General features: G+C 39.8%; 1 protein-coding gene across 4 annotated transcripts in view; it reads left to right on the forward strand.

The window, feature by feature from the left end:
* Window positions 1-13,149, forward strand: part of Gnpat (dihydroxyacetone phosphate acyltransferase) — a 358,549-nt gene that overhangs the window by 188,790 nt on the left and 156,610 nt on the right. For all 4 annotated transcript variants that reach the window (XM_068226080.1, XM_067139838.2, XM_068226081.1 and 1 more), the window contains one exon: window positions 12,718-13,081. In XM_068226080.1, coding sequence (XP_068082181.1) covers window positions 12,718-13,081 — 364 coding nt within the window. The remainder of the gene's footprint in view (window positions 1-12,717; window positions 13,082-13,149) is intronic.

Raw genomic sequence — 13,149 nt, forward strand, 5'->3', positions numbered from 1 at the left:
GGTAAATGACCAGGGGTACAGGGAGTTTGAATGGATAAGCATATTACTAGATGGACCTTCCAGTACACATAACGACAAACCATCTATAGAAACCAGATAAGCCCGAAAATATAGGTTAGGAAAACATGCCACAAAGATACAGAAAAATTAGATTAAACCCAACCATCCGTAACCATAACGCAGAGACCACATGGAAAATCGACCAAGAAAAAGAAGGAAGCAATGGTGATAACTGGAGACTTTGCATACATAATAATAGATGGAGGGGAGCTCATAAGTGTGCCCGCAAGAGATCACCATGCAACAATTACCGAGGTCAACAACCACATGACAGCCAACATTTACAATCAGGATGATAGGGAACGACTGACAAGAAAAATATAACAAAATCAACCAGAACCAGCTCAACGCAGCATAATAAGGGCCAAAATTCAAAAAAAATTTCATCTCCATATATAGGGAGGGATTCAGTTAGGTGGAAATGTAGTAAGCAGTTTGGCCTATGCTGACGACTTGGTCTTAATGGCAGAATGTGCCGAAAGCCTGCAATCTAATATCTTGGAACTTGAAAATAGGTCCAATGAGTATGGTATGAAAATTAGCCTCTCGAAGACTAAATTGATGTCAGTAGGTAAGAAATTCAACAGAATTGAATGTCAGATTGGTGATACAAAGCTAGAACTGGTCGATAATTTCAAGTATTTAGGTTGTGTGTGATCCCAGGATGGTAATATAGTAAGTGAGATTGAATCAAGGTGTAGTAAAGCTAATGCAGTGAACTTGCAGTTGCGATCAGCAGTATTCTGTAAGAAGGAAGTCAGCTCCCAGACGAAACTATCTTTACATCAGTCTGTTTTCAGACCAACTTTGCTTTAGGGGAGCAAAAGCTGGGTGGACTCAGGATATCTTAATCACAAGTTAGAAGTAACAGACATGAAAGTAGCAAGAATGATTGCTGGTACAAACTGGTGGGAACAATGGCAGGAGGGTACTCAGAATGAGGAGATAAAGGCTAATTTAGGAATGAACTCTATGGATGAAGCTGTACACATAAACCGACTTTGATGGTGGGTTCATGTGAGGCGAATGGAGGAGGATAGGTTACCTAGGAGAATAATGGACTCTGCTATGGAGCGTAAGAGAAGTAGAGGGAGACCAAGACGATGATGGTTAGACTCGGTTTCTAACGATTTAAAGATAAGAGGTATAGAACGAAATGAGGCCACAACACTAGTTGCAAATTGAGGATTGTGGCGACGTTTAGTAAATTCTCAGAGGCTTGCAGACTGAACGCTGAAAGGCATAACAGTCTATAATGATAATATACGTATATATGCATATAAATAATCTTTGAAAACAATGAGCACAGGTGTTCTATTAAGACCAACACGTGTTCAAAGAACCTCTGGATAACCCAGGACAAATAATATGGTGGCATAACGACAGTCCACCCTGTGTGATTATGCCAATCAACACAGGCACCCTTCCAGCCAGTTAGAATACACGGGATATAATAAAATATAAACGGTGAAGAATTGATAGGTTACACAATGACAAACCTCATGAGTTGATGGAGAAGAACCTTCAATCAATCAATGGGGTCCCATACCCCAAACGACAGACAAGGAATTTCAGCAACGGACCAGGAACTATCCCAAATGATCCCATACTCATTGGAATAGAACCCAGAACAGTCAGATGACAACCAGGCAACAATATAAAATTGCAAATGCATGCAGGGTAGAGCCAGACGCATTCCAGCCAGGTTGCGAATTTTAACCATCAATGGTTAATTTTTCTGGCTCGGGGGCTAGGTATGTGTGTCGTCTTCATCATCATTTCATCCTCGTCATGGCGCGCAAGTCGCCTATGGGAGTCAAATAAAATCTTGGTAGGTGTACTATTTACCAACTGATGAACCCAAATTAGCACACTGGGGCGAAACACTGGCAACCAGGAATGAGTTAGCTGGAAAATTTATAATGTCCACTAATGGACCAATTATGTTGGTGTTATCAGTTTACTAATTCGGGACAAATATTTCAGCTTCGCTATGGGAATGAAATCTATATCAGTTTGTACTCCCCACTGGAGTCTGAACACAACTGGAACAATTCTTACCTGGCGAGCCGAACATGTCCTCGGACACTCCTGGCACTAAAAGCCATATGCCATTTCCATTTCAATGGTAGAATAAACTTATGGGCATACAAGGGCAGGAGAAGGGTAACAGACAATTACGATGAATGAGAACCAAATATTTGCTAAAACCAAGATTTATTACCTCTTCGTGAAGATGAGAAATGAAACAAAGTAAACATTAACCCAAATGAATACATCTTGCATCTTGGTAGGTGTGCTATTTACCAACTGATGAGCCCAAATTAGCACACTGGGGCGAAATACCAGCAACCAGGAAGGAGTTGGCTGGAAAATTTATAATGTCCAATAATGGACCAATTACGTTGGTGTTATAAATTTACTCATTCAGGACAAATATTTCAGGTTCACTATGGGAATGAAATCAATTTATTCCCCCCACCGGAGTCTGGACACAAGTGGAACAATTCTTATATATTGCTTTCACCAGTTCCCGTGTTTGCCTTCCACATTCTTTTCTCCCCATGGTTTCCCACACCTTTTCTGTATTAATACTATTGGCCTTCTCTGTATCGAGCAACACCATCACCAGATATTTTCCAAATTCTCACTGTTTTTCCATCAGTAATCTCATGGTAAATATAGGGTCTATCGTTGACCTGCCTTTTCGAAATCCATACCGCTCTTCTTCTAAATTTTTTTCTACTATCCCTCTCAACCTCCTTTCTGTTTTTCTCTCCAATATTTTGGCTACTTGTGACAACAGTGTAACAATGTAATTCTTTGATAATTGTCACATACCTTCCTGTCGCCTATCTTAAATACTGGTATTATTACACCTTTACGCCAGAGTAAAGTGTAGCTTCCACTGAAGTCCCAGTCAATTCAGAACACGACTAGTGCATCTGAGTGTTATGAAAGGTGCTGCTCACAGGGTCATTCGTGCTGCAATAGTACTTTCTGACCCAGTGAGGAAAGCAATGGCAAACTACCTCACTCCTCATCTTGCCTAGTACGCCTCATTTTGGTGCTGCCATTGGTTTTTAGGGTTTCCTTATTACCGCATAACTTTTGGTGGTGCTATTTGAGGATCCAACCAGCCCCTGGGCTGTTGACCTGACAGACAGACAGACATACCAATCATCAGGTGCTTGCTTTTTCCTCCATATACACCTTAGCAGCCTATATAACCCATGCAGACCAACAGGTCCTGCTGCCTTTATCATCTCCATAAAAATGTGACTCCTAATATCAAGGTCTGCTCGAAACATTTTACATTTGAAGATTATGTCATTACTGAAACTGGTAAGTAAGCTAATTACTACTAATTAAGAAATAATTTTATAATAAGGTAGTGACATTCTGAGGAGTTAATATTACCTATTTCAATAATTTTAGGTGAAAGACGAAGACTTAAGGAGAACGCTGTACCTTCGATATTTTCGTGATGTGGCACCAGTACCTTGGAAATAACTCCGAGAGCAAGAAGATATAGAAGTAGGAAAACAGCAGTAACACCGTGTGCGGTGGTGGAGGCAGATCCATATGAGGTAGCAGCATTTGAAGAAGTTGAAGAGGTGCCCAATATGGAAGAATCATCTTCAGAAGTGCTAGTAGCAAAAGATGTAGGCACTCAAACAAGACAGTGTGGTATCCTGCATATTGAAAATATTATGACAAATCCAGATGCTATATTACTCTATACTGGATTTGAGGACCTAGACCATTTTAATTTAGTGTTCTCTATTCTTGGAGATAGCGGTTTTAATTATCAGATGTTTCCACTTTCTCCAGAATACTGCTTCCTTATGACAATAATGAAACTGAGAACCAACAAGTCGGATATTGAACTGGGACTGTCATTTGGTGTCCGAAAAGCTGTGATAGGCCAGATTTTCAATGTGTGGATTAATTAAATGTATTTTCAGTTTAGTGAGCTGAGTATTTGGCTAGACAGGAATACTGTATTTGCCAACAGTCCACTTTCATTTAAGGAGAAATATCCCACAACACGGGTAATTATAGATGCCACTGAAGTCACCATAATACATACATACATACATACATACATACATACATACATACATACATACATACATACATTATCATTATAGACTGTTATGCCTTTCAGCGTTCAGTCTGCAAGCCTCTGAGAATTTACTAAACATCGCCACAATCCTCGATTTGCAACTAGTGTTGTGGCCTCATTTGTCTTTAAATCGTTAGAAACTGAGTCTAACCATCGTCGTCTTGGTCTCCCTCTACTTCTCTTACCCTCCATAACAGAGTCCATTATTCTCCTAGGTAACCTATCCTCCTCCATTCGCCTCACATGACCCCACCATCGAAGCCGGTTTATGCGTACAGCTTCATCCATAGGGTTCATTCCTAAATTAGCCTTTATCTCCTCATTCCGAGTACCCTCCTGCCATTGTTCCCACCTGTTTGTACCAACAATCATTCTTGCTACTTTCATGTCTGTTACTTCTAACTTATGAATAAGATATCCTGAGTCCACCCAGCTTTCGCTCCCGTAAAGCAAAGTTAGTCTGAAAACAGACCGATGTAAAGATAGTTTCGTCTGGGAGCTGACTTCCTTCTTCCAGAATACTGCTGATCGCAACTGCGAGCTCACAGCATTAGCTTTACTACACCTTGATTCAATCTCACTTACTATATTACCATCCTGGGATAACACACAACCTAAATACTTGAAATTATCGACCAGTTCTAGCTTTGTATCACCAATCTGATATTCAGTTCTGTTGAATTTCTTACATACTGACATCAGTTTAGTCTTCGAGAGGCTTTGCATGATTTTAATAATCTACCTTTAATTCCATAGTCCCCCAGTATGGCAAACATCTTTTCCCTCGGTACCCTGTCATATGCTTTCTCTAGCTCTACGAAACATAAACACAACTGCCTATTCCTCTCGTAGCATTTTACAATTACCTGGCGCATACTGAAAATCTGATCCTGACAGCCTCTCTGTGGTCTGAAACCACACTGGTTTTCATCCAACTTCCTCTCAACGACTGATCGCACCCTCCCTTCCAAGATGCCAGTGAATACTTTGCCTGGTACACTAATCAATGAGATACCTCGATAGTTGTTGCAATCCTTCCTGTTCCCTTGCTTATAGATACGTGCAATTACTGCTTTTGTCCAATCTGAAGGTACCTTACCAACACTCCACGCTAATTTTACTACTCTCTGAAGCCATTTCATCCCTGCCTTCCCACTATACTTCACCATTTCAGGTCTAATTTTTTCTATTCCTGCTGCCTTATGACAATGGAGTTTATTTACTATTCTTTCCACATCCTCAAGCATAATTTCACCAACATCATTTTCCTCCTCCCCATGAGCTTGGCTGTTTGCAACACCACCATGATGATTTCCTTTTACATTGAGATGATGTTCAAAATATTCAAAATATTCCCTCCACCTCTCCAGTGTTGCCCTGGGATCTATTATGAGTTCACCCGAATTACTCAAAACACTGTTCATTTCCTTTTTCCACCGAGCTCGATAGCTGCAGTGTGGCCAGTATCCAGTATTCGGTAGATAGTAGGTTCGAACCCCACTGTCGGCAGCCCTGAAAATGGTTTTCCGTGGTTTCCCATTTTCACTCCAGGCAAATGCTGGGGCTGTACGTTAATTAAGGCCACGGCCGCTTCCTTCCCACTCCTAGCCCTCTCCTGTCCCATCGTCGCCATAAGACCTATCTGTGTCCGTGCGACCTAAAGCAACTAGCAAAAAGAAAATTTCCTTTTTCCCTCCCTTTCTAAGATTCTTTATTACTGTCCAGAAAGGTTTCCCTGCTGCTTGACCTAGCCTTTCCAGGTTATTACCAAAATCTTCCCATGACTTCTTTTTGGATTCAACAACTATTTGTTTCGCTCTATTTCTTTCATCTACGTACCAATCCCTGTCTGCCTCGGCCCTTGTTTGGAGCCATTTCTGATAAGCCTTCTTTTTACGTTTACAGGCTGCTCTCACTTCATCATTCCACCAAGATGTTCGCCTTTTCCCATCTTTACACACAGTTGTTCCTAGGCATTCCCTTGCTGTTTCTACTACAGCATCCCTGTATGCCACCCATTCACTTTCTGTATCCTGAACCTGCTTACTGTCTACTGTTTGAAACTTCTCACTAATTATATCCATGTACTTCTGTCTAATTTCCTCGTCCTGGAGATTTTCTACCCTTATTCGTTTGCAGACAGATTTCACTTTCTCTACCCTAGGCCTAGAGATACTTAGTTCACTACAGATCAGATAGTGGTCTGTATCATCGAAAAATCCACGAAAAACTCGTACATTCCTAACAGATTTCCTGAATTCAAAGTCTATTAAGATATAGTCTATTATGGATGTGGTGCCCCTAGCCTCCCATGTGTAGAGGTGAATAGCCTTATGCTTGAAGAATGTATTCGTAACAGCTTAACCCATACTAGCACAGAAGTCCAGCAAACGCTTCCCATTCCCATTAGCTTCCATATCTTCCCCACATCTACCAATCACCCTTTCGTATCCTTCAGTTCTATTCCCAACTCTCCCATTGAAATCGCCCATTAGCACTATTCTATCCTTGCTGTTGACCCTGACCACGATGTCACTCAATGCTTCATAAAACTTGTCAACTTCATCCTCATCTGCACCCTCACATGGTGAATACACGGACACAATTCTTGTCCTAATTCCTCCCACTGACAAATCTACCCACATCATTCGCTCATTTACGTGCCTAACAGAAACTATGTTGCGTGCAATGGTATTCCTGATAAAGAGCCCTACCCCAGACTCTGCCCTTCCCTTTCTAACGCCCGTCAAGTACACTTTATAATCTCCTATCTCTTCCTCATTATCTCCCCTTACCCGAATATCACTTACTCCTAGCACATCCAGATGCATCCTCTGCTGACTCAGCCAGTTCTACCTTCTTTCTTCCATAAGCCCCATTAATATTGATAGCTCCCCATCTAATTCCATTTTGTTCGCCAAATTGTTTCCAAGGAATCCCTCGCCTGTCAAATGGGAGTGGGACTCCACTACTCCCATAGGTCCGAGGCTTGCTTAAAGTGTTCTGAGCTTGGTAAATTCATGAAGCAGGATGCTGCCCTACTTGCACATAGTCCAAGTGAGGATCTCTCCTCTAACGGGTTATGGACCACCGGTGAATTGTATAGTCCTAACCGCCTGAGCACAAGGAGGGCCACGACTCAGAATATGTCCGAGATGCCCACTCCCATCCATAGCAACTGGTATCCCGACTCTCAGGACCACTTACTAGGCCGCTCAGCCGTTGCCCATGGTTCACGAACTAGGACATGACTACAGTAACCCACAAACATGAACCATAATGAAGCCAAAAAATCCAACAGCTCAGCAGACAATTTTCTGGAATTATAAAAATTGTAATACAGATAAAGTACTCATAGGAATTAATCCATCTGGTTTTATTTGTTTCATCTCTGATGATTATGGGGGTGCCATTTCTGATAGACAGTTATTTATACGTTCTGGATTATTGGAACTTTTAGAAGAAGGAGAATCAATAATGGCTGGCAGGGGTTTCAATATTCAAGACCTGTTATGGGTAAAAGGTGTCTCTTTAAATATCCCTTCTTTTTTAAAGAGTAAAAAACAGTTTTCTCCTTCTGAAAATTTTGAAACAAGAAGGAAATGCCTCAAAAGGAATTCATATTGAAAGAGCTATAGGATTAGGTAAAACCTATAAAATTCTACGATGAAAACTGCATCACAGTAAAATTGCGTTTATCTAGTAGAATTATCGTTGTTTGTTACATTCTTTGTAACTTTAGAAAATCCGTTATGGATGGGTAATTATGAAAGAGAATTTTATTGCTGTATCATTATACATGATGAGGTGTTTGAAATTTTGATCTAAAAATTGCGATATTACAGTAAGCTACTAAAGAACTGAGGAATGTCGTACCACATTTTAAGACAGCAATGCTGTAAAACTTGTCTAGTTCAAGTGACATTTCCTTTATGAACAGACTGTTTTTCTCAACCTCAACAGAAAGGCAATATTGTCGTCCCGTTACATAAAGCTGTCCTTGCACTTGGTAAAAATAATTGTGTTTCCTTTTCAATGAAACATTGTTACCTATTATTTCCAGATAAGGCACTGCACTGACACAAACCTTTGAATGTTTCTGGCTGGGAAGTCCTTTTAATTTGTGAATTGCAACATCACCAATAAGTCCATCACATGATGCTGCTAAATAAAGTTTGTCTGGATGTATTATTAGTCCACATTTCTTCACATTATGGTCAGTCAACTCCTGAAATTTCAGCCTGGCTAAATTCTCCATCTGCAGATCCCATCTCATATTATTATTAAGAAATGCTGATGGCTTCAGTAACTGCCTGGCAAGCTTCTTGGGATCCCTAGTATGACAAATTCTTCCAGAGGTACTTGCAGTCAAGCGATACTTCCTTTCGTGAAATGAAATAGTTTCTTTCCACTGATCCCTTGTGTCCTTTTCCACTTGAGCTCTTTTTCCCTCATCAGCAACAACTAGATTTTCTGCATATGATGTCAGACTACTGGCATCATACAAATGGTCATGCAACACTCCTTCCACAAATACTTTCCTTTTCTTTAAAGCATGAGAAAATGTAAGTTTGTGATGTGAATTTTGCACAAGAAGATGTACATAATCTTCATACCCACTTTGATTTATACCGGAGGGGGGTCTCACTTCATGGCAGGGCAACCGACTATCAGGAGCTAATGGTAAATGTTCCACTTTAATGGGGCTTATTGTTTCCTTTGCACTACTTGGTTGATAGGTCTGCAAAAGCTGCGTGCAAGTTTGAACACATTTGATTTCCCCACTTTTTGAAAAATGCTGTAGAGGATAACAGACAGCAGCAATATGTTTACAACTTGCTTTGGGACCAGCTCAAGCCACACACTCACATTCTGCTCCTTCAGTATTCCCGGATTTATTTAACAATAAATTTAAATTATACTTCTTACTCTTTGTAAATTCTGACCAGACCTGCCCTCTATAAAATACTTCATTGTGTTGTACACAACACTTCACAAACTCGATAAATCTGTCATTGAACAGTCTGTACCCTGAATCACACAGTGAACTATAATTTGACACTGGAGCACCATCAATTTCCGACTTCCTGAACAGTAAATAGTTCATTAATTCCAAATTTGAAATCTTTATATTTGTCTTGTGGTCCGAAACAAGATCCTGAAACTCGTGCACTGCAGGGAGATGAAATTCAGTCATACTGAATGTAGCCCCAGGCTCTGCTGTCACACCAGTGTCATACCTTATGCACGCCTCTAACCTGCAAAGAAAAGAAAAATACCGTATTAGGAATGTTTTCAAAATGCGATTTGTACTTGAAGAATTCAATCTTAATAAAAACGCTAAAAGGAGGAGTTGCTGCATGTAGTCCTTACCTTTCAATCAACTCTTGCTTTTTTCCGGATATTTTTCCGCCCCTTTTCTTCAGTTCTGCTTTCAAATCTGCAATCGTCATTGCATCTATACCATTTTCCATCTTGTTAAAAACATTAGCAGAATATGGTAAGTCCATTTTCATGCATTTAAACCCGAAGTTTTGTTTTGATGATAACAAATGTAGGAATACTCCATCTAAGTCTCAAAACAATCGAGCAGCGGAAAGCGCATACTGTGTACAACTATTACGCTGTATAGTGGACAAGTTTTGTGTGATGCATCCCTATATCCAGTATTCGGGATATAGCGGGTTCGGACCCCACTGTCGGCAGCCCTGAAGATGATTTTCCGTGGTTTCTCATGTTCACACCAGGCAAATGCTGGGGCTGTACTTTAATTAAGGCCATGGCTGGTTCCTTCCCACTTGTAGCCCTTTCCTGTCCCATTGTTGCCATAAGACCTGTCTGAGTCGGTGCGACATAAAGCAACTTGCAAAAAAAAATATATATATAATCCTCTCTCTTCCTTCATTTGTTTTGTGTAGTTTTTTCTTTTCTCTTATTTTTCAACAATCCATACAATGTCCTTTTTCCACCATTTACATCTGTTTCCAATGCTTGTGTGAATCTTTCCCAAGATTTTTTTCTTTTCCTCGTTTACCACTTTTTTACACTTACTTTTAATTTCCTGACAGTTAATCTTACTTCCTTCTTTACTATTTCTATTCCATTCTTCCCATACTTTCTTCTTTTGTTTAACAACCTCCTTCACCTTTTCAATCCACCAAGGTGTCTCCTTTTCCTTTACTCTCCGAAGTTCTGCCACAAATCTTTTCTGCACAGCTTAGAAACATTTTTTAAATTTGTTCCGTTCTTCTTCTACACTTTCTATTTTTGACGTAGGGATGTGCTGTTTTAATTCCTCTTGAAATTTCTCCAGAGTTCTTTATCTTTTAATTCCCATGCTTTTATTTCCTTCTGTCTTATTTCTTTTACTCTCACAGTTTTACCTTTTTTCAATTTTGCTTCCACCATTCTGTGGTCTCCATCAAACGCCTCACCTGGCAGTGCTGTTACATCCCTTAACTGTTTATGATTTATTTTCCCAACCAAAAAATAATCAACTGATTTTGTCCTTCTTTCACCCCAGCCATATCTTTTTTTTTTTTTTACAACTTGCTTTACGTCACACAGACACAGATGGATCTTATGGCGACGATGGGATAGGAAAGGGCTTGCAGTGGGAAGGAAGCGGCTGTGGCCTTAATTAAGGTTCAGCCCCAGCATTTACTTGGTGTGAAAATGGGAAACCACGGAAAACCATCTTCAGGGCTGCCGACAGTGGGGCTCGAACCCACTATCTCCCGGATGCAAGCTCACAACTACGCGCCCTTAACCACACAGCTAACTTGCCCGGTCCAGCCATTTCTAGTGATCTTTCTACCATTCTTCTTTCTAAACCAAATGTTACCCACAATCATTCCATTTCTCTCGCAAAAATCCAACATATCTCCCTCACTGTTTCTTTCTCCTTATCCAAATGGACCAATCACTTCTTTACAAATTCTGTCGTTTCCAACCTGTATATTGAGTTCTTTCATGACTGTCACTTCCACTTTGGTGATTACTTCCTACAGTGTGTCCAAGAATTCCTCCATATTTTCTTCACTGTTTCGAGTTTTGTGGTGCATAAACTTGGATGAAATCCTCAGATGCACTCTGATTATTCTATCACTAATGTAGTCTACCCTAATCACATTTTCATCCAGGATTTTGTTAACAATCACTCCTACTGCATTTTTTGCCTCACCTCCTCCACTCCAGTATAAGGTGTACTCTTTACTCACCCTCTTCAGTCACTTTCCCCTCCGCTTGACCGTACTCAGTCCCATCATTGCAACATTATCTTTCTCCATAGAAATCCATCAACTCTTCTGATTTTCCTGTCAGAGTCATAACATTTATTATTCCTACCTTCATGATATTAATTGCTGGTTGCCAACTTATCACAGCTCCCGCAGCACAAGTACTGCAAGTCGTTTTTAGCAGGGTATGCCCTAACCTTATCTGAGACTGAAAATTACCACCACTCATTTTAGGCTATTGTTATGATGGGGTCGCCACTCCCAAATGCATTTTAGAGCTACTGTCAGCAGTTATTCAGACCACCTCTAACATGGGGAACAGACGCCCTTGCAGCCACTCATAACATGGGAAACAAACGCTGCTGATGAATAGTGTACTCATACTATTCCCCGAGTACTGGGCTGCCTCTTCCACAGTCTCCATCTTCTCCACTGTAGATTCCATTGAGATCTTCGCTCGTAACCCTGAGCTGGGGCCGTAGGAAATAAATAGTTGGCACTTCTAAATAATCATCCTGTATATTTATATCAAGAATATTTTGGATTGAATGTGTGGATGATACTAGACTACACCCCCATATTCAGAGGAAGAACAAAAACAAAGAAGAAAATTGTTATTTGTCCAAGAATGACGATGCAGTTTAGAAAAATGGTCTCTGATAGGCAGGGCAGAACAGTGATAGACACACTGGGACATTTTTGGGATTAGATGGAACAAAAGAAGTGTCTAGTAATGAAAGAATTGAGCTATTATTGGACCGAGTTGCTCATAATTTCAATATTTGATTAAAGTGCTGTAGGCATTTACTATTATCACAGTGAATTGGAATTTCCGAGAATGTAATTTTGTAATTGGAATTGTATGCATAAATGCTGAAATGGATAAAAATGTAGTTTCACAATACATGATTTTTAAGGTAAATCATTTGATGATGATACTTGTCGTTTAAAGGGGTCTTAACATCTATGTCATCAGCCCCAGGTCAATTATTTAAAAATCATCTTCATTTTGACATATTTTCTGTATTTGAATATCCAGTTTTTAAATAAGTATAATATTGTAATTCTTCATAATTGATCCCACCTTCATAAAAGTTTTTTTTTTTTTTTCATTTTAAATCTAAATGACCCGAGAAGGTACTTATTGAGTGGGAGTAAAATCTTGGTGAAATCTTTATTTCTCTGCTAATTTAATTTTCAGTAGGTTTAGAAGTTGTAGGAATTGGCCCTCCTATTCTGTCGTTTTTATTTATTTTAGTGATATAGAAATGTTTTCTTTTGTGTTTTCAGGGACTCCTCAAGGCGTTGACATTACTAAGTGGATTGTATGGAAGAATTTATGTGGATTTCAGTGAACCAATTTCTGTGAAACAGTTTTGTGGCATTCCTAAACAAAGATTAACCACTGAGCCATGCACAGAAACGTTATTTGATAAAAGTGAGATTGAAGTAAAAGTTGTGCCTAGTCTAGCTAATACAATTGTCCAAGAACAACAGTGCCATGCAGTCCTGACCGCGTTCAATTTAATTGCCGTAATACTGAACAATTCATTGTTCATCAAACCCCAAAAACTTGCCTTTGGTGCATTTGTATCGGAAGTAAAATGGCTTAAAGATGTTATGGAGCGTTTTGGCGCTCTTGTCGATTTTCATGGTAAGCTTATTTTCATTATCTTTGTACTGAAGTTAGAAACTACTAGATTTGTAATTCTTTTGCTCAGT

Source organism: Anabrus simplex, chromosome 2, assembly GCF_040414725.1.
Source record: "Anabrus simplex isolate iqAnaSimp1 chromosome 2, ASM4041472v1, whole genome shotgun sequence".
NCBI classification, from domain to species: domain Eukaryota; kingdom Metazoa; phylum Arthropoda; class Insecta; order Orthoptera; family Tettigoniidae; genus Anabrus; species Anabrus simplex.